Here is a 22,483-nt window from a genome sequence, read left to right as displayed (position 1 = left end):
CCGCTCCTCCTCACCCCCATGCTCTTGATCTGGAAGGTGGGATTGGAAGATGTTCTCCTCTTCAGGCTTGTCCGTGTCTGAATCTTCTTCTGCATCATCAGAGGTGGCCTCAAGTTCTGCAAAATAGAACAGAACAGACAAATGGTTAGCAGCAGAGGAGGGGGCAGGGTGGGTGGCATGATAGGCTCACACAGAGCAGGAAGCAGGCTGATTCGAAGGATCACGATGAATGATAGCACATTGCATCAACCAAAGTGTAGCTGATGGAGACATCCCCATGAACCAAAGCATTGCCAGCCCGCGCAGTACTTAACATTTAGCAAAGCCAGACTGTGGAATTTGCAGGACTCACCCTTTCCCGCGAGTGTGGGCCCAGCTTGTGCAGTGGTGGTTGCTTTTTTCCAGACAGGGCCCATCAAAGCAGCGACACTCTCTTCGAAGGGTGTCAGTGGGTGCAGATTTGCCAGACCTCCCCCTGTTCGAGTTCTTTTCCGTTTGTTGTGTACCACTTCCCTCTGCAAAGAAGAAACCATAACTTTTTAGAGAGGGTGTCTTTCTGCTGGGTGTGACATATACAGATGGTCTCATTTACAATTGCAATTCCACTGAATAAATGAAAATATTACTTACACTAACTACTTGACCAAGGTCCTGCCATTTCTTTTTGCACTGGCCTCCAGACTTCGGGGTGGTCACCATTGCACAGTAATCTTCTGCAAGTTGGTTCCAGCGTTTCTTCATTTCTTTTGGTGGAACTTTTATGTGACCTCTGCTGGTGTCCAACTCATGCTATCTGGCCTCAATTACAGTAACTAGTGCCTCCACTTCATTCTGCAAGAAATCCTTGGTCATGTGCCGCATTGCATCTTGTATTGCAGCTCCGATTTTTCCAATGAGAACTAAAGTTCTCACACACAACTGGCTCTTGAAAAATGGCCAAATGCAGACTGGGAACTATACTGGGCGTGCGCGCCCATAGGATTCACGTCAAAAACATCCTTTTTTTTTTGCACATGTGCTGAAGGGGTGGCATTGTTTTTTCGGTGCAGACATTAGGCTCCACCGCCAAAGGCCACAGGACAAGCTGTGTGGCGCCAATTTCAAAAATGAAATGGGGATACTCGCTACTTTTTTGGGGGCCAAGAAAAACGGGCGTAACTCTGGCAAGATGCCAAAAAAATGGCATTGGGAAAAATTGAGCCCATTGTTTCTAAGATTGTGCTGACTACTCTTATAGAGTCTTCTGGGGAACAATGATACCATCTCAGAGAGCACTCTTAATAATTATGCTCATTTGTCTGTAAACTCCTTGATTCACATCTCAATTCTTTTTTGAACATATCAGCGTTACATCAGCTGTCCTCTGAGCTTCAGGCACACTCACTCTATTTATAATCCTCCAGATAAATTAAGCAGAAACACTCATACTTCCTTTTTCAATTCTGAGGAAGTGGCACACATGCCTTAACAAATAATTAATTACATTTATTATTTGGAAAGAAAAGGGCAGTCAACACAATTTTATGAAAGGGAAATCATGTTTGACAAATCTCTTAAGCGTTTTTTGAGGGTGTAACTAGCACGGTAGATAAGGGGGAACCAGTGGATATAATGTATTTGGATTTTAAGAAAGTATTCGATAAGGTGCCACACAAGATATTGTTATACAAGATTCAGATTCATGGGATTGGGGGTAATATTCTAGCATGGATTGAGGATTGGTTAACAGACAGAAACCAGAGAGTAGGAATAAATGGGTCATTTTCGGGTTGGCAGGCTATAACTAGTGGGGTACCCCAAGGATAAGTGCCTCAATATTAATAATTGGGCTTCAGCTATTCACAATCTATATCAATAATTTAGATGAGGAGACTGAGTGTAATGTATCCAAGTTTGCTAATGATGCAAAGCGAGGTGGGAATGTAAGATGTGAGGAGAGTGCAAAGAAGCTTCAAGGATATAGACAGGTTAAGCGAATGGGTAAGAGCATGGCAACTGGAATATAATGTGAAGAAATATGGTATCCGCTTTGGTAGCAAAAATGGAAAAGCAGAGAATTTTTTAAATTGTGAGAGATTGGGAAATGTTGGTGTTCAGAGGGATCTGGGTGTCCTTGTACACGAATCACTGAAAGTTAACATGCAAGGTACAGCAAGCAATTAAGAATGCAAATGATACATTGGCCTTTATTACAAGAGGATTTGAGTATAAGAGTAAACAGGGCGGAAATTGCCCTCCAATCCAAACAGGTCGCAGCTACCGTTTTTCAAGTGTTCCGTCTGTCCCGATGCATTGGGCGGACAATCCGGAGAAATTCAGCTCTTTGGCTTTTGTTTCCGGTGTGGAGAGGGACGGAAGTATGGACGGATCGGAATAGCCGCCATTAGCGGGATGGAAGTGCGGACAGATCGGAATAGCCGCCATTAGCGGGACGGAATTGCGGACGGATCGGAGTAGCCGCCATTAGCGGGATGGAAGTGCGGACAGATCGGAATAGCCGCCATTAGCGGGACGGAAGTGCGGACAGATCGGAGTAGCCGCCATTAGCGGGATGGAAGTGCGGTCGGATCGGCATGGCCCACATTCCAAGTCATCAGCGCCGCAGTGATGATGTCATCGCGCTGGTGCGTCACAATGTCCCTCCCCTTCAGTTAAAGGGGAGAGCCACTGCGAACTCTGCAGCCACTTTAGTGGCAAGCAATGGGCTACGAGGGAGAGTTTCCGTCGGGCCAGCGACCTGGCACCCAAGAGGGGTTACCAGGCTGCCTGTTGGCAGTTCTGTCGTACCCGCAGGCATAATTGACGGCCCGACCTGGCAATCAGCCGACAATTAAAAATAAATTGGAGTCGCTGGCAGTGCCACCTCCCCTTTAAAGGTGGCCCCGGTGCCCAGCCACAGCAAAGGAAAAAGCTGTTGGAAGCACCTACCTGCGGCAGCGCTGCTCCCGCGGGGCAATTTCTGAAAGGGGCAATTTCCCGCAGTGCAATTTCAGAAAGGGGTCGCTGCCGGTTTGTAAGGGGTTGGTGCGTGCACGATGCGGTGGGAAAACGGGCGAGGCGGTCCCCTACATAGCTCCAAACCTAAAGAAGGACAATATCCAAAATGGCGGCTTCTTTGCAGCGACTCGACGGCCAGTCCGCACCGACCTGTGGCCACCGCTTTCAGATGGCCACGGGCCTTATAGAAAAGGGTAATTTCGGCCCAGAGAAGTCTTGCTGCAATTATATAGGGCTTTGGTGAGACCACACCTGGAGGGTGTCTTATGAGAAGAGATTGAGAAGAACGGGCCTATATTCTCTGGAATTTAGAAGAATGTGAGCTGATCTCATTGAAACTTATAAAATTCTTAGAGAGCTTGACAGGGTAGATGCTGAGAGGCTGTTTCCCCTGGCTGAAGAGCCTAGAACTAGGGTTCATAGTCTCAGGATAAGGAGTCAGCTATTTAAAACTGAGATAAGGAGAAATCTTTTCACTCAGAGAGTTGTGAATCTTTGGAATTCTATAGTAAAGTGGGCTTTGGATGCACAGTCGTTGAGTGTATTCAAGACTGACATTGAAAAATTTTTGGGCACTAAGGGAATCAAAGGATATGGGGATCGGGCAGGAAAGAGGAGTTGAGGTACAAGTTCAGCCGTAATATTATTGAATCGCGAAGCAGGCTCGATGGGCAGTATGGCCTACTGCTGTTCCTATTTCTTATGTTCTTAAAACACAATTAATGTATGAATAAAAAATGCAATTTTATAACACCATTATGACATCCCTAAGCATTTTGCAGCCAATGAAGTATTTCTGAATTATTGTCATTGTTGTAACGTAGGGAAGCATAGCAGCCAATTTGTGCACAACAAGGCCCAACAAACAGCAATGAGATAAATGACCAAATAGCCCATTTTTGGTGGCACTGATTGTGTTAAAAACATTGGCCAGAACACCAGCTCTGCTCTTCTTTGAATAGCACCATAGGATCTTTTACATCCACCTGATGAGAGGCTGGATGGGGACTCCACTTATCATCTCAGTCGAAAGACAGTACAACACTACAATGAAGTGTTAGCCTAGATTATGTGCTCTCTGGAATGGGACTATGAATTTACAGCCTTCTGACTCAGAAGAGTGCTAACACTGAGCTGTTGCTGACAGCTTGAATAAAGTTAAGCAGTTTCTGTCGTAGTTTCATTGCTTGCCAAACAAGTTACATATACCTAGGAATAGCAATGTAGTAACGCAATGGAGAAGCCTCCCCACTGGCTTAGTGGGTAAATGTACCACCAAGTATCATAAGGGAATCAAGGGATATGGGGATAGTGCAGGGAAGTGAAGTTGAGGTCGAAGATCAGCCATGATTTTATTAAATGGCGGAGCAAGCTCGAGGAGCCAAATGGCCTACTCCTGCTCCGAATTCTTATGTTATTATACTGATTGACATTGACCAAAAACATCACAAATTTTTGCTGAGCCAAGACTGCAGAAGGACCTACAGTTAACGATAGTGCCACTGGGTTGAGCAGTGAGCAAGCAGCCAAGGTTCCTATTCATGATCACCATTCAGTGACCCACACTGGAAAGGGTGCTGTGTGGGCAACAGATGAGGGCAGGTGATGAAAAATGGCTGCTTGGATCAGGTGGGAGCACCCATCGAACCACACCACAGTTTTTGAACAATTATGGGGTTAAAGTAGAAATCCAATTTAAATTACTAGAAGCAAACCTTTTGAATAAAAGACAATTATTCAAATGATAAGATTCAAACATTTCCAGTCCTGAATATATCTGTTTTAGCACCAGATTCACCTTGCTTCATCTGCTCTTATGTGACTGTTCCACTAATTATAGTATGAGTTGAACTTAAGAAAATAAGAAATAGGAGCAGAGGTCGGCCATTTGGCCCCTAGAGTCCCATAACCCTTGACTCCCTTATCATTCAAATATCTGTCTATTTTTACCTGAAATATATTCAATGATCCAGCCTTCACAGCTCTCTGGGGTAGAGAATTCCAAGGAGTCATGACTCTCAGAGAAGAAATTCCTCCTCATCTCCGTTTTAAATGACGGCCCCTTATTCTGAGACCATGGGCTAGAACCTCCACTTTTTTTGCCTGCTTAACGCCCATTTTACCGCAGAAATGGCATATAACACCCATATTGCGCCCATTTTGGCACAAAATGGAAACTGACAGTTTTTTTAGGAGACTTATCGTCGAGCATTATTTTGCCAATGGGCTTAACGCCGAGAAAAATATTACCACCCGCCCACTTTTTTGGGGCAGAATCAGCAGAATGAGCAAATTCAACGGCCATAATATCGCACAGCATTACTTTCCGCACAGGAATAACGCCGAGATTCAATGTTAACGCCCAGTGACTGTTTCTTGTCGTAAAGAGCATTTTTACCCAAACTAGCGGCCATGGACAGCGGCCGTCGTCAATTTCACCATCTCGCACACATATCGCCCACAATATCGCTCGTTCAAAAAATCGCCCACAAAAAGTGGAACTAACTGGGAGGAATCACAGCGTTAAGAACGCCATGTTGTAGATCACATGTCATGTCCTTTAAAAGGCGACTGTGCTTCAACCTCAGTGGAGTTTGGATGTACTCTGCAAGTCGTTGGGAGTTGATGTGAACATCTCTACAAACATCTTGACCATATTGTGACCAATTGGAATTGAAGAGATGTAATCATCGGGACATTCCTTGTTTGTGAGCAATCAGTGGAAAACAGAGAGCTACTGCAATGGGGCCTGTCCTTTCTCACCTTCTCTTGATGACCAAATACATGCAGCAGAGTCGACATCGCCGAAGGAATGCTCCACTGAATTATGTGCCCAATGTAGGAAGTGACAGACAGATGAGGAGGACCAGACGTTACACCCTCTCAAGTACAGGGAGAAGCACTCTTACCTTGACTTGCCCAACACTACCTGCTTTTGGAGACTGCGCTTCCACAAACAGGTTATCACTGAGGTATGCCAGCTGATAAGGGCAGACCTGCAGCCTGCCAGCACCATCAGAACTGCACTGTCTGTCAACGTCAAAGTCACCGCGGCACTGTCGTTCTATGCCTCGGGTTCTTTTCAGGCCACAGCTGGTGGCATTTGCAGACTTTCTCAGCATGCCACACACCACTTCATTAGATAGATCACTGAAGCCCTGTATGCACGTAGGAGGGTCTTGATCAGCTTACCTATGGCCAGGGAGGCACAGAGTGAGAGGGCTCTAGGTTTCTCCAGAATTGCAAACTTCCACAAGGTGCAGGGAGCAATAGACTGTACTCACATCGCGAAGCGGGCACCTTTTCAGGATGCTGAGGTTTTCAGGAACCGCAAGGAATTCCACTGCCTGAATGTCCAGCTGATTGTCGACCACCAGCAAATTATACTGGCAGTGAATGCTCAATTTCTGGGCAGCAACCATGATGCACACATCCGCGTGAGAGCACTGTATCTGACTTGTTTAACAATGAGCCAGAAAGTCAATGCTGGACGCTTGGGGACAAAGGATATGGCCTCGCCACCTGACTGATGACCCCCCTGTGTGACACCCACACGAAGCCGAAACGTGATACAATGAGAGCCACAGAGCAACTCGCAATATCGTGGAGAAAACCATTGGAGTGCTGAAGCAGTGCTTCAGATGCTTGGACCACTTAGGAGGCGAGCTTCAACACCACCCTGAGGAGGTAGCTCAATTCGTGGTGGTGTGCTCCATGCTATACAACTTGGCTATCAGGAGGGGACAAGAATTGCCTGATGAGTCTGACAGTCCACCTCACCAGAGAGAGGAAGAGGATGAGGAGGCGGATGCTGACATCAGCACAGACAATCAGCTGGTGCTGAAGCAATGCCCCCCGCCCCCCTGTAGACCGCATGAAAGGGCCCATGGTGGCATGATAGCTGCAAGAGCCTTATGTCAGGAGCTCATCAATGATCGCTTTGCCTGAAAGAACGTTGGTGTTATTTACAAGGCTGACACACTGCTGCTTGTGCAGGTTATACATCAATGGTGCTCATCACCTTGGCGACAGTTAAAGTTGAAGTTGATTGAAGTTAAGTGTGATTATACCCTTTGATGTTAAGGAATCACCAGCGTGTAATGGTGCTGCTATCTGAGCCAATGTGCTGCAAGGTATTGTTAAATAAAAAACATTTAAACCGAACATTAGTCTGAAATCATCAGTATTTCTATATAAACCAACCCTTCCCCCCACTCCCCCCACCCACCCGTCTTCTCCTCCCCACCTCCCCACCCATTCCCCTTCCCCTTCTGACTCCAAGTCGCCTGGCCGAGGTGCTCCTCAGGCAATGCTTCATTGGGGGGGCAGTGACTGCCGAAGCGCTGCTTGGATGGATACAGGAGAGGGTGGTCCCGAGGTGGGAAAGTGCTCCGAGCCATAAGCAAGATGTTGCTGCTAGCTCTCATATGTGGTTGGCAATGGAGGTGCGTCACCTTGAGGTGCATTGCGGTGATCCAGGACCACTGGGAGCCTTCTGCCAGCAGTGTTCCTGGCTACCAGCTCCAGGGTCTCCTCCATCCCTTCCATTTTATATGTTATTTGTTGGACAAAAACTCGGTGGCAATTATGTTCCTGGTGCTTAGTGGGCTTTTTGCTGCTGGTGAATCTCCACTGTGCCTCCCACAACAGCCAAACAAGCACACACCATAGCCACACATGCTTTCAATGCCTCTGAGCTCCCTCTCTCTCTGTCTCCTCTTCTGTGCATGTCATGATGACCCTTGACCTCCAGAATCACGGGAATCGAGTGTTGCCATGCTGTTGCTAAGGACGGCGACACTTTACGGCAGAAGGCCAAAATAAATTAACGCTACTGCCCATTTGATATCGCTCGCGGTAACGCCCATTTTCAAAAATGTAAACTAGGTGTTTTGAGAATGGGCGAAAAGCCAATGATCTGAAAACCTTTGAATACCGCCCATGCCGGAAATAACGCCCATTTTTAGGCGATAAAGCACAAAAGTGGGGGTTCTAGCCCCATGACCCCAAGTTTTAGTTTCCCCTATGAGTGGAAATATCCTCTCTGCATCCACCTTGTCAAGCCCCCTCATTATCTTATATGTTTTGATAAGATCACCTCTCATTCTTCTGAACTCCAATGAATATAGGCCCAATCTACTCAACCTATTTTCTTATGTCAACCCCGTCATCTCCGGAATCAACCTAGTGAACCTTCTCTGAACAGCCTCCAATGCAAGTATATCCTTCCTTAAATACAGAGACAAAACCATACGCAGTACTCTAGGTGTGGTCTCACCAATAACCTGTACAGTTGTAGCAGGACTTATCTGCTTCTATACTCTATCCCCCTTGCAATGAAGGCTATTTGCCTTCCTGATTACTTGCTGTACTTGCATAATAACTTTTTGTGTTTCATGCACAAGGACTCCCAGGTCTCTCTGTACTGCAGCACTATGCAATTTTTCTCCATTTAAATTATAATTTGTTTTTCTATTTTTTCTGCCAAAGTAGATAACCTCACATTTTCCAACATTGGCTACATTACACTCGGTCCCTTCATCCACGTCATTGATATAGATTGTAAATAGTTGAGGCCCCAGCACCAGTCCCTGCGGCGCCCCACTATTTACTGTTTGCCAACCGGAAAATGACTCATTTATCCTGACTCTCTGTTTTCTGTTAGTTCGCCAATCTTCTATCCATGCTAATATATTACCCCTGTAGCAGTCGGCGCAGACCTCATGGATTTTTAGATATACCCTTATTAAAAACTGGACAGGCTGTTTGGGGGAAGAAATAGAAAAACACTCAAGCTGACATAACCAGGTTGCATTCATATGTTAACAGTCTGTCCTTGGGAACAATGGCCTGAGAGGCCCACTCCCAAGGCATGGATAACGAGGCTGGCGACTCACTGTTTCTGAGAAGATGAGCTTGTTAAATTAAATCGGCTGGGACATCGAAACAAGATCGAAGCCATCATCGACCATTCAGGACATTAAAACTTATCAAGAAGACATCATACATGAAGCGCCTTTTGTTACCACGGCGGCTAGGCCCCAGAAGGTGGGAAGAGGCCACAAAGGACTCGAGTGGATGACCATTCAAACCTGGGAGGAAGCCTGGAAACCATGCCCTTAGACCCCTCATCCATTAAAATACAGACAGTGGTCTGTCTGTTGGGGCGGGGGGTTATATCAGAGAGCCATTTTGGATAGCTCTCTCTCTCTCCTGCCCTCACCACAATGGAATGTCAAGAGGAGCTGAGCCTTGCTCTTCCAACCGAGATGGACTTCGCCATAGACTGGAACTCGCATACCGCAAGGCCGGTACAGAACCAGGTAGCCGAGACGTACAGGAAGAAGCCACAAGCAAGATCAAGGGCAATCTAAGTAAGCATTCAAAGCCTACCCCCTCACAAGATCAGTTAGATGGGAAAGGGGGTGCCTGTATGTTCTGACCAAACAGAGGGGGTTTAGTGTTAGAAGGGTCCAATAATAGTTAGTTTATGGGAGGATGTCTTTAGGTCATGGTAAGTCAGCAGGACAGGGGTTTGTTAGACAATCCAGAGTTGTACTGTTGTAAACTGTACTGTTGTGTGCGCACCCCTTGTACTGTATACGAGTGGGGTGGTTTTGTTAACCTTAATAAACACTGTATGGGTGAGCCCGAAAATGCTGTCCATGTTCAAATCTGTCCTCAGTAATCCCTATCATCCAGAACTTATAGTAATGGGGTTTGCGTGCTAGCGACGGGCGGGGCGAAACCACTTAAAATAACTGGCAATGGCGGCGGGGGCCTATTGTTCCCCACAAAAACGGTGACAAATCCCAACCCCATGAACTTTTATTTTGTGCAGTAACCTTTTATATGGCACCTTATCGAATGCCTTCTGGAAATCCAAATACACCACATCCATTGGTTCCCCCTTATCCACCCTACTTGTTACATCCTCAAAGAACTCCAGCAAATTTGTCAAACATGATTTCCCTTTCATAAAACCATGCTGACTCTGCTTGATTGAATTATGCTTTTCCAAATGTGCTGCTACTGCTTCCTTAATAATGGAATCGTTGCTCCAGAGGCCGCTCGCCGCTCCTTTTATGGTCCCGACCTGCCGCTGGTGTTCTCACACAGGTCGGGGCCTCCACGGGAGCAGTGTGGAGGCATACCACTTCAGGGAGCAGTGCGAGCTGGTGCAGGAGGGCGATGGCAGCGAAGTGTGATGTCAACAAGGTCCAGGTCGGTGATTGGAGCGTGGGCAGGTACAGCAGGAACGGCGAGGTTTGGGCGAAGGAGCGGCGAGAGAATGTAGAGCGACGTGATCGGGACCCGGGAGAGGCGTGAGTTCGGGCCAGAAAAGGCAAGGGCCCAGGGCCAGCACGGGTCAGCCCAGGCTGCGATATGTGTGCGCACTAGGTCTATGCAACAGAGCTGGTGTCCAGTTGTCTTGGGTAATCCTTGCCAATGGACCAAGACCTAGCTCTGTCAAGCCCGTGTGGTGACTGGTGTGTAATGGCCACCACACGTTAAAAAATCCACGCACGGGCATCTTCCACCCTTCAAGACGTAGTTCGAGATCTGGAATATTAGGTCCTTCATTGAAACACCTGTGAACTCATCCCTTTTTGGCGTGGAAGCAAGTCATCCTCACTTCGAGGGACTGCCTATGATTGATTGATTGATGACTAATGGACTCCAGCATTTTCCCAACCACAGATGTTTGGCTAACTGATCTATAGTTTCCTGCTTTCTGCCTGCCTCCTTTTTTTAACGAGAGGCGTTACATTTGTGGTTTTCCAATCTGCTGGAACTACCCCAGAATCCAAGGAATTTTGGTAGATTACAACCATTGGATCCACTATCTCTGCAGCCACTTCTTTTAAGACCCGAGGATGTAAGGCATCAGGTCCAGGGGACTTGTCCCATTATTTTACCAAGTATTACTTCTTTAATGATAGTGATTGTATTATGTTCCTCCCTCACTATAGCCCCTTGGTTATCCACGATTGGGATGTTTTTAGTGTCTTCTACCATGAAGATCGATAGAAAATATTTTTTCAACGTCTCTGCCATTTCCCTGTTCCCCATTATTAATTCCCCAGTCTCATGCTCTAAGAGACCAACATTTACTTTAGCCACTCTTTTCCTTTTTATGTAGCTGTAGAATCTCTTATCTGTTTTTATATCTCGTGCTTGTTTACTTTCATAATCTATCTTCCCTCTCTTTTTTTTCATTCTTTGCTGGCTTTTAAAAGTTTCCCAATCCTCTGGCCTCCTACTAGTCTTGGCCACATTGCATGCCCTTGTTTTCAATTTGACACCATCCCTTATTTCCTTGGTTAGCCATGGATGGTTATCCCTTTTCTTACAGCCTTTCCTTCTCATTGGGATATATTTTTGTTGTGAGTTATGAAATATCTCCTTAAATGTCTGCTACTGCTCATCAACCATCCCATACTTTAATCTATTTTCCTAGTCCACTTTAGCCTTCATACCTTTGTAGTCTCCTTTATTTGAGACTCTGGTTTGAGATACAACTTTCTCACCCTCCAACTGAATTTGAAATTTAACCATGTTATGGTCACTCATTCCTGGAGAATCCTTTACTATGAGATCATTCATTAATCCTGTCTCATTACACAGTACCAGATCTAAGAAAGCCTGCTCCCTGGTTGGTTCTGAATCGTACTGTTCAAGGAAACTATCCCGGATACACTCTATGAACTGTTCCTCAAGGCTACCCTGGCCAATTTGCTTTGTCCAATCAATATGAAGGTTAAAAATGCCCTTGATTATTGCCGTTCCTTTTTTACAAGTCTCCATTATTTCTTACATCCATTAAAGCGTCTTACTGCAATTATATAGGGCCCTGGTGAGACCGCACCTGGAGTATTGTGTACAGTTTTGGTCTCCTTACCTAAAGAAGGATACACAGGGTACTTGACCTTGAGGAAGTGCAACAAAGGTTCACCAGATTGATTCCTGGGCTGGGGGGGATTGCCCTATGAGAGATTGAGTAGACTAGACCTATATTCTCCAGAGTTTAGAAGAGAGGTTATCACATTGAAACATACAAAATTCTTACAGGGCTTGACAGGGTAGATGCAGGGAGGATGTTTCCCCTGGCTGGGGAGTCTAGAACCAGGGGTCACAGTCTCAGGATAAGGGGTCGGCCATTTAGGACTGAGATGAGGAGAAACTTCTTCACTCAGAGGGTGGTGAATCTTTGGAATTCTCTACCCCAGAGGGCTGTGGAGGCTCAGGCTTTGAGTAAATTCAAGCAGAGATCGATAGATTTTTGGATATTAAGGGAATCAAGGAATACGGGGATAGTGCAAGAAAGTGAAGTTGAGGTAGAAGATCAGCCATGGTCTTATTGAATGGTAGAGTGGAAGGTCATTTATGAAGCAGACAGTTGAGCTGAGGATCTTTCTTTGAGGATGACTTGCAGTGATGTCCTGGGACTATGATGTAGGACTGTGATGATTGCCCTCTGACACCAACCTTCCTCTGCATCAGATATAACTCCAAGCACTGGAGGGTTTTCTCTTGTACCCACATTGAATTCAATTTTACTAGGGCTCCTTGATGCCATACTCAGTCGAATGCTGCCTTGATGTCAAGGACAGCTACTCTCACCTCTCCTCTGGCATTCAGTTCTTGCAATCAAGGCTGAAATGAGATTTGGGATCTGATTGTTTGTGGGAGCTTCCTGTGTACAAACTAGCTGCCATATTTGTCTCCATAACAACAGTCACTGCAGTTCATAAATAATTCATTGTACGGAAGGTTGCTGGGAACATAAAAACTGACTGCAAAAGCTTCTATAGTTATGTGAAGAGAAAGAGATTAGTGAAGACAAACGTAGGTCCCTTGCAGTCAGAATCAGGTGAATTTATAATGGGGAACAGAGAAATGGCAGAAAACGCTAGTGGATGTTGTGTATAGACCATCAAATAGTAGTAATGAGTTGGGGACAGCATCAAACAAGAAATAAGGGATGTGTGCAATAAAGGTACAGCAGTAATCATGGGCAACTTTAATCTACACATTGATTGGGCTAACCTAACTGGTAGCAATGCGGTGGAGGAGGATTTCCTGGAGTGTATTAGGGATGGTTTTCGAGACAAATAAGCCGAGGAACCAACCAGGGAGCTGGCCATCCTAGATTGGGTATTGTGTAATGAGAAGGGACTAATTAGCAATCTTGTTGTGCGAGGTCCTTTGGGGAAAAGTGACCATAATATGGAAGAATTCCTTATTAAGATGGAGAGTGACAAAGTTAATTCGGTAACTAGGGTCCTGAACTTAAGGAAAGGTAACTTCGAAAGTATGAGGCGTGAATTGGCTAGAATAGACAGGCAAACGATACTAAAAGGGTTGACGGTGGATAAGCAATGGCAAACATTTAGAGATCACACCGATGAACTTCAGCAAATGTACATCCCTGTCTGGAGTAAAAATAAAACTGGGAAGGTAGCTCAACCATGGCTAACAAAGGAAATTAAGGATAGTGTTAAAGCCAAGGAAGAGGCATATAAATTGGCTAGAAAAAGCAACAAATCTGAGGACTGAGAGAAATTTAGAAATCATCAGAGGAGGACTATGGGTTTAATTAAGAGGGGGAAAATAGAGTACGAGAGGAAGTTTGCAGGGAATATAAAAACTGACTGCAAAAACTTCTATAAATATGTGAAGAGAAAAAGATTAGTAAAGACAAACGTAGGTCCCTTGCAGTCAGATTCAGGTGAAATTATATTGGGGAACAAAGAAATGGCAAATCAATTGAACTAATACTTCGGTTCTGTCTTCACGAAGGAAGATACAAATAACCTTCCAAAGGTACCAAGTGACAGTGGGTCTAGTGAGAAGGAGGAACTGAAGGATATCCTTATTAGGCAGGAAATTGTGTTCGGGAAATTGATGGGATTGAAGGCCAATAAATCCCAGGTGCCTGATAGTCTGCATCCCAGAGTGCTTAAGGAAGTGGCCCTCGAAATAGTGGATGCATTGTTAATCATTTTCCAACAATCAACTCTAGATCAGTTTCTATGGACTGGAGGGTAGCTAATGTAACACCACTTTTTTAAAAAGGAGGGAGAGAGAAAACAGGGAATTATAGACAGTTAGCCTGACATCGGTAGTGGGGAAAAAGTTGGAATCAATTATTAAAGATGAAATAGCAGCGCATTTGGAAAGCAGTGACAGGATCGGTCAAAGTCAGCATGGATTTATGAAAGGGAAATCATGCTTAACAAATCTTCTAGAATTTTTGAGGATATAACTAGTAGAGTGGACAAGGGAGAACCAGTGCATATGGTATATTTGGACTTTCAAAAAGCTTTTGACAAGGTCCCACACAAGAGATTGTTGTGCAAAATTAAAGCACATGATATTGGGGGTAATGTATTGATGTGGATAGAGAACTGGTTGGCAGACAGGAAGCAGAGAGTGGGGATAAATGGGTCTTTTTCAGAATCCACATAGTAACTAGTGGGATGTTGCAGGGCTCAGTGATGGAACTCCAACTATCTTCAATAGACATCAATGATTTAGATGAAGGAATTGAGTGTAATATCTCCAAGTTTGCAGATGACACTAAGCTGGGTGCCGGTGTGAGCTGTGAGGAGGATGCTAAGTGGCTCCAGGGTGACTTGGACAGGTTAGGTGAGTGGGCAAATGCATGGCAGATGCATTATGATGTGGATAAATGTGAGGTTATCCACTTTGGTGGCAAAAACGTGAAGGCAGAATATTATCTGAATGGTGGCAGATTAGTAAAAGGGGAGGTGCAACGAGACCTGTGTGTCATGGTATATCAGTCATTGAAAGTTGGCATGCAGCTACAGCAGGCGGTGAAGAAGGCAAATGGCATGTTGGCCTTCATAGCTAGGGGAATTGAGTATCGGAGCAGGGAGGTCTTACTGCAGTTGTACAGGGCCTCGGTGAGGCCTCACCTGGAATATTGTGTTCAGTTTTGGTCTCCTAATCTAAGGAAGGACGCCCTTGCTATTGAGGGAGTGCAGCGCCGGTTCTCCAGACCGATTCCCAGGATGGCAGGATTGGCATATGAGGAGAGACTGGATCGACTGGGCCTGTATTCACTGGAGTTTAGAAGAATGAGAGAGGATCTCATAGAAACATATAAAATTCTGACGGGACTGAACTGGTTAGATGCAGAAAGAATGTTCCCGATGTTGGGAAAGTCCAGAACTAGGGGTCACAGTCTAAGGATAAGGGGTAAGCCATTTAGGATCGAGATGAGGAGAAACTTCTTCACTCAGAGAGTGAATTCTCTGCCACAGAGAGTTGTTGATGCCAGTTCGTTAGATATATTCAAGAGGGAGTTAGATATGGCCCTTATGGCTAAACGGATCAAGGGGTATGGAGAGAAAGCAGGAAAGGGGTATTGAGGTGAATGATCAGCCATGATCTTATTGAATGGTGGTGCAGGCTCAAAGGGCCGAATGGCCCACTCCTGCACCTATTTTCTATGTTTCTATGTGAAGTACAAAAAAAAAGGGGATATATTAAATAAACTAATCCAACTCAAAGAGGATAAAACTTCTGGTACGGATGGATTGCATCCACGCATTTTAAAAGAATCTAGGGAAGAGATAGCAGAGGCATCCCTACATATATTTAATAATTCATTGGAAAAAGGTGTAGTGCCAGAGGACTGGTGGATAGCTAACGTAATACCTATATTTAAGAAGAGGGATAGAACATGTCCAGGGAATTATAGAACAGTCAGCTTTATATTGGTGGTAGGAAAAATAATGGAATCCCTATTAAAGGAGAAAATAGAAGAACTATTAGAAACCAAAAATATAATAACAAATAGTCAACATGGATTTCAAAAGGGAAAGTCTTGCTTGACCAACCTCATTGAATTTTTTGAAGAGGTAACAGAGAGAATAGACAATGGTAATGCAGTAGATGTAATTTATCTAGATTTTCAAAAGGCCGTGGATAAGATATCCCATAATAGACTGATGAACAAGGTCAGAGAACGCAAAGTCAGGGGACAAATAGCAGAATGGATAGCTAGCTGGCTTCAAGACAAAAAGCAGAGTGTAGGGGTGAAGGGTAGCTGTTCAGAGTGGCAGAAGGTAGGTTGTAGTGCCCCACAAGGATCAGTGCTGGGACGACTGTTGTTCACAATTTACATTAACAATGCAGACTTTGGAATCAAAATCACAATTTTTAAATTTGCGGATGGCACCAAATTGGGGGCGATAGTCAATACTGAGGACTGCAACAAATTACAGGAGGACATTAATAAACTTGCAGAATGTGCATATAATGGGCAAATGAAGTTCAACACAGATAAATGTGAGGTATTACATTTTGGTAGGAAGAATAGGGAGGTCACTTATTACATGGAGGGTGCAAGTCTAGATGGGGTCGAGGAGCAAAGGGATCTCATAGTACAAATACACAAAACACTAAAAGTTGTGACACAGGCCATAAAAAGAAGCAAACCAAACACTAGGGTTTATTTCTAGAGGGATTGAATTGAAAAGTAGGGAAGTTATACTAAACTTGTATCGAACCTTGGTTAGACCACACAGAGTACTGTGTACAGTTCTGGTCGCCATATTATAAAAAGGATATAGAGATCAAAAAAAGAGCCAAGCTCATTGGGCCAATAGTCTGTTCCTGCTGTTAGAAATTCTGAAGCTTCCTAAATCTACTTGAACACAGGAATTGGTGAACCCAAGAGGACTCTGCTGACTGATCATGATTGTTTTTAAATTAGAGAGCACAACCAGATCTAATTTTATTCCAATTCGATGCAGCCACTTTAAAAATATACTGAAAGAAAAATGAATTGTGTGATTATTGAGCAATCGCTAAAAGTAACCAGTCAATGTGAGGCTGTTATCAGCAGAGCTAGTCACATATTAGTATTAGGCAGTCCCTCGTATCGAGGATGACCTGCTTCCACACCAAAAAAGGATGAGTTCACAGGTGTTTCAATGAGGGACTTGACATTCTAGGTCCTGAGCTACATACTGAAAGGTGGAAGATGTCTGTGCATGGATTCTTTTAACGTGGGTTGGCCGTTGCACATCAGCCACCACACGGGCTTGACAGAGCTAGGTCTTGGTCCAGTGGCAAGGGTTAACCAAGACGACTGGAGACCAAGCTCTGCTGCACAGGCCTAACGCATGCTCCTACTATCCATAGATCACAGTGTGGGTTAGCCCGTGCTGCCCCTGGGCCCTCGCCTCTCCTGAGCCCCGAACCCTCGCCTCTCCTGAGCCCCGATCACGACGCTCCTGGGCCCCGATCTCTCACTGCTCCTCCGCCCTGATCAAAAATGGAGCAGTCAGAAACAGGACATCAATTAGTCTCCTCTTATCTTGGAGACATCAAATAGCAATACTGTTATCTGAAATATCAAAATATCAAACTCCAGCCTAGTCACATATTAAGATAAATTCCAAGGGCATTTACTCTAAGTTTGGCCCGATTTGCTCACTGAGACTGTGCATTTGGAAATTCAGCCTTGTTTGTACAGATCACTGGTTATTAGCGGAGTAAATTTTATGAGTTGCAACCTCACTTGATGGGAGAGCAGATCATAGAATCATACAGCACAGAAGGAGGCCATTCGGCCCATCGTGTCTGCACAGACTCTTTGACAATAAGGCTATCAGATGCAGAGGTCAGCGAGTGCAATAGCAGCTCTCCCAAATTAATTGGAAAATGGGGCACCCAATTGTCCAATCTTCCCTATTGTGGAGCAAAGCTCTGCACTGGGAGTGCTAACTTATAAAATGCACCCCCAGTGTGTGCAGTTGTGAGCAACTATACCTTCCAAACAACATCAATGGATTAGAGAGGGCTCAGAGAATGGCAACTAGGTCAAGTACAAGACTTAGTGCTCTTTGTAATAAAGACAGACTCAGAAAATGAAACTTGTTTTCATTAAGAAAAAAGATTGGAAGAAAATGTCACTGAAATGTTTTAAATGCTGAGAGGCACCAAAATGTAAACGTAAGCAGATTACTTAACCTGGGCTTTGATTGCATAACTGAAAGGATTTGAGTTCAATATCAACAACTCTTAAGCAAGAGGCACATGACAGGGATGTTTTTCACCCTTGGGGCATTAACCTGTGGAATAGGGCCTAGGTAAAGCAGTTTGCATTGCATCAGCGATCTGCAGTATTGGGATGTCGCAAAACAGAATACAAATCCTGGCTGGTCTCTGGGGTCGATACACATTGATGGTAAATTTGTGTTTATTTGAAAATGAAAATAATATTCAGGCTTCAAGCATTTTCATAGATCATAAATTTTCAATTCCAATATTAATCACTGTATTTGTTTGACATGTTATAGTCTCAACTGCTGTATTTTATTCACCATTTAGTTTTTAGTCACAGCAAGGGAGCACCTACAGAACTATAAACATCACGTGCATGTAACGCAATAACTTTCATAATGCAACAACATATTTTGACACAAATTGGGTCATCATATAGAAATGGTCAATCTGAAACTCTATTTCAAATTAAACTGTAATACTAAGATAAGGGCCCACGAGTTTGAAGAGGCAAAAGGCAAATTTTGGATTGACATCGATAATAACTTGTATTTATATAGTGCCTTTAATATAGTGAAACATCCCAAGGCGCTTTACATGAGTATTATGCAATAAAAGTTTGACACCAAGCCACATAAGTAGAAATTAACGCAGGTGTCCAAAAGCTTGGTCAAAGAGGTAGGTTTAAGGAGCGTCTTGAAGGAGGAAAGAGAGGTAGAGAGGTGGAGAGGTTTAATCAGGGAATTCCAGAGTTTGGGGCCTAGGTAACAGAAGGCATGGCCACCAATGGTTGAGCGATTAAAATCAGGGATGCTCAAGAGGGCAGAATTAGAGGAGCGCAGACATCTCGGGAGGTTGTGGGGCTGGAGGAGATTACAGAGATAGGGAGGGGTGAGGCCATGGAGGGATTTGGAAATAAGGATGAGAATTTTGAAATTGAGGCGTTGCTTAACCTGAAGCCAATGTAGGTCAGCAAGCACAGGGGTGATTGGGTGAGCGACTTAGGACACGGGCAGCCGAGTTTTATGTAGGATAGAATGTGGGAGGCCAGCCAGGGAGTGCATTGGAATAGTCAAGTCTAGAGGGTAACAATGGCATGGATGAGGGCTTCAGCAGCAGATGAGCTGAGGCAAGGACAGAGACGGGTGATGCTACACACATGGAAATAAGCGGTCTTAGTTATGCTGTGGATATGTGGTGGAAAGCTCATTTCAGGGTCAAATGACACCAAGGTTGCGAACAGTCTGGTTCAGCCTCAGACAGGAGTTGGGGGGAGGGATGGAGTAAGTGTCTAGTGAACGGAATTTGTGGCCAAGACCGAAAACAATAGCTTCGGACATCCCGGTACTCAATTGGAGAACATTTTTGCTCTTCCAGAACTGGATGTCGGACAATTTAGAGACTGTGGAGGGATTGAGAGAAGAGGTAGAGCTGGATGTCATCAGCATACATGCGGAAACTGACGCTGTGTTTTCAGATTACCAAGAGGCAGCATGTAGATGAGAGTTAAGTTGACATCAGTCAGTTCTTCCTACAAAGAATGACTAATACAACAGCTTGTATTTAAAGAACGCCTTTAACATAGTAAAATGCCCCAAGGCACTTCACAGGAACGATTATCTAAAAGAATTTGACACCAATCACATAAGGAGATATTAGGTCAGATGACCAAAAGCTGAGTAAAGGTGAGTAAGTGCCGCTTGATAGCTCTGTTGACAACCCCTTCCATCACTTTGCTGATGATTGAGAGTACAGTGAAAGGCGGTAATTGGGCAGATTGTATTTCTCCTGCTTTTTGTGGACAGGACATACCTGGGTAGTTTTCCACATTGTCGGATAGATGCCAGTGTTATAGCTGTACTGGAACAGCTTGGTTAAGAGGTGCGGCTAGTTCTGGAGTACAAGTCTTCAGCACAACATCCGGGATGTTGTTAGTTCCCATAGCCTTTGATGTATTCAGTGCACTCAGCCATTTCTTGATATCACGTGGAGTGAATCAAATTGGCTGAAGACTGGCTTCTGTGATGGTGCGGATCTCAGGAGAAAGCCGATATGGATCATCCACTCAGCACTTCTGGCTGAAGATGGTTGCAAATGCTTCAGCCTTATATTTTGCACTCGAATGCTGGGCTCCGCCATCATTGAGGGTGGGGATATTCATGGAGATTTCTCCTCCCATTAGTTGTTTAATTGTCAGACCACCATTCACAACTGGATGTGGCAGAACTAAAGAGCTTTAATCTGATCTGTTGATTGAGGGATCTCTGAGCTTTGTCTATAGCATGCTGCTTCCACTGTTTAGCATGCATGTAGTCATGTGTTGTAGCTTCACCAAGTTGGCAGCTCATTTTTAGGTATGCTTAGTGCTCTTCTGCACTCCTCATTGAACTAGGGTTGGTCTCCTAGCTTGATGGTATTGGTAGTGAGGGATAGGTCAGGCCATGAGGTTACAGAGTGTGGTGTAACACAATTCTGCTGCTGCTGATGGCCCACAGCTCTTCATGGATGCCCAGTTTTGAGCTGCTGGGTTTGTTAGAATCTATCCCATTTATCATCATCATCATCATAGGCAGTCCCTCGGAATCGAGGAAGGCTTGCTTCCACTCTTAACATGAGTTCTTAGGTGGCTGTACAAGAACCACAATCTCTGTCACAGGTGGGGCAGACAGTCGTTAAGGGAAGGGGTGGGTGGGACAGGTTTGCTACACGCTCTTTCCGCTGCCTGCGCTTGATTTCTGCATGCTCTCGGCGACGAGACTCGAGGTGCTCAGCACCCTCCGGGTGCGCTTCCAACACTTAGGGCGGTCTTTGGCCAGTGACTCCCAGGTGTCAGTGGGGATTATACACTTTTATCATTTTTTTCTCGAGACTCCCAAAGCAAGCGCTCGACTCGGAACTCCTTCACAGCAAACAAGCCAAAGGTGGGCAGCTGAAATGTTACAGGGACACCCTCAAACCCACTTAGCACGGTGAGAGTGCCACACAGCACAATGTCTCCACAATGACTGTGGACAGATCCATCTGCAACAGGTAGATTGGCTCGTGTTGGTTCTCTCATCACCTGCTGCAGGTTTCTTAAAGTTTCTTAAGAATTGTAAATGTTATCATAATGGAGAAATTTGACACTCCACACAATTAAAATTCGTTTTTCAGAGCCATTACGTCTGTTTAGCAGTCAATACGCTGTTAAAGCCCCAAGTCGCACCTAATCCAAAAAGGTTTAACATTTAATGGGGTATTTAACAATGATATTACTGCGGAAAAGTCTAAATTTTTGTAAGTTTCAGGTATTTCATTGATTGCCGGCGATGGGGAGGCGGGAATCCACAGAACAGCCTGCGGGGGAGCAGGGAATGACTGGCTACAACTTCAGGATTTCTGTGTTTAAATGCCCGTGCGCTAAATGCTGAAGTTGCGGCCAGTTTCAGAGGGGTAATGGTGGCGAACGCTGTTACTACCCGCCAGGTGTTCAGCGTTATTACCTCCAGTAAGTTCCGGCCCAATATTGTGCTCCTCTCAATCGTTTCACTGCTCGAAAATCCTTAGAATCAAAAGCTTCTGAAAAAGTTGAAGTTTAACCCAGCAGGCAGATTGTAAAGGACACGCCTGCCGTTCAATTACGGTAAAGGGCAATGCTAAACATGCGGGCTTTGTACCTTAGTTCCGTGGTAGAAGTCATCGACAGCCTGTTGGCCCATGAAGGGAAACTGCATGTGGGTGTGGGTGTCGATGCCGCCGGGCAGCAACAGTTTGCCGGCAGCCTCCATCACCCGCACCCCTGCCGGGATCTCCAGCCCCGGCCCCACCGCCTGGACCAGCCCGTCCTCCACGTAAACATCGGCGAGCAGCGAGCTGTCGGCGTTCACCACCGTGCCCCCGCGGATCAGCAGCCGCTCCATGGCCGGACCGGCACCGTCAGCTCTGCCACTCCACTCACACAGTCAATGTGCGCCTGGAGCAGGGCAGTGCCTAGCCCGTTCAGTCATGACATCCTGGGGGAGGGTCAGGAGATCCTGGGGGGGTGGGGGGGAGGTCAGGAGATCTTGATTGGAGGGGGGGAGGAGATCCTGCGACGGGGGGGGGGGGGGGGGAGGTCAGGAGATCTTGAGGGGAGGGGAGGGGAGGAGGTCAGGAGATCCTGGGTGTCATGTATCTCACATTACTGTATATAACTGTATCTTAACATGCTATACATGACTGTAACTGGATATGACCTGCAACAATAAGCATACCTTACCACCAGGGGTGCACTTGCAGGAGACACTCCATACCTCTCCCACTGTGGTATATAAAGGGAAGTCTCCGGCAAGTGCAGCACTGGAGAGCTGCAATTAAAGGTGCAAGTCCTGAGTGACCTTGACTTCAGCATGTGTCTCGTGTAAGTCAGTACATTAGAGTCAGGACTTAACAGTGGCGACGAGTTACGGGATCACAGAATCCACAG

The 22,483-nt window shown here is 45.3% G+C and overlaps 1 protein-coding gene across 1 annotated transcript in view; it reads right to left on the bottom strand.

Moving 5' to 3' along the window:
* dpys (dihydropyrimidinase) overlaps positions 1–21,962 on the bottom strand; it is a 148,727-nt gene extending 126,765 nt beyond the window's left edge. Inside the window, exon 1 of the mRNA XM_070872164.1 lies at positions 21,696–21,962. Coding sequence (XP_070728265.1) covers positions 21,696–21,938 — 243 coding nt within the window. The 5' untranslated portion in view covers positions 21,939–21,962. The remainder of the gene's footprint in view (positions 1–21,695) is intronic.
* Positions 21,963–22,483: the final 521 nt, after the last annotated feature.

This window comes from Pristiophorus japonicus, chromosome 1 (genome assembly GCF_044704955.1).
Source record: "Pristiophorus japonicus isolate sPriJap1 chromosome 1, sPriJap1.hap1, whole genome shotgun sequence".
NCBI lineage: Eukaryota > Metazoa > Chordata > Chondrichthyes > Pristiophoridae > Pristiophorus > Pristiophorus japonicus.
The sequence above is the reverse complement of the archived record's forward strand: the minus strand, read 5'-3'. Positions and strand labels throughout refer to the sequence as shown.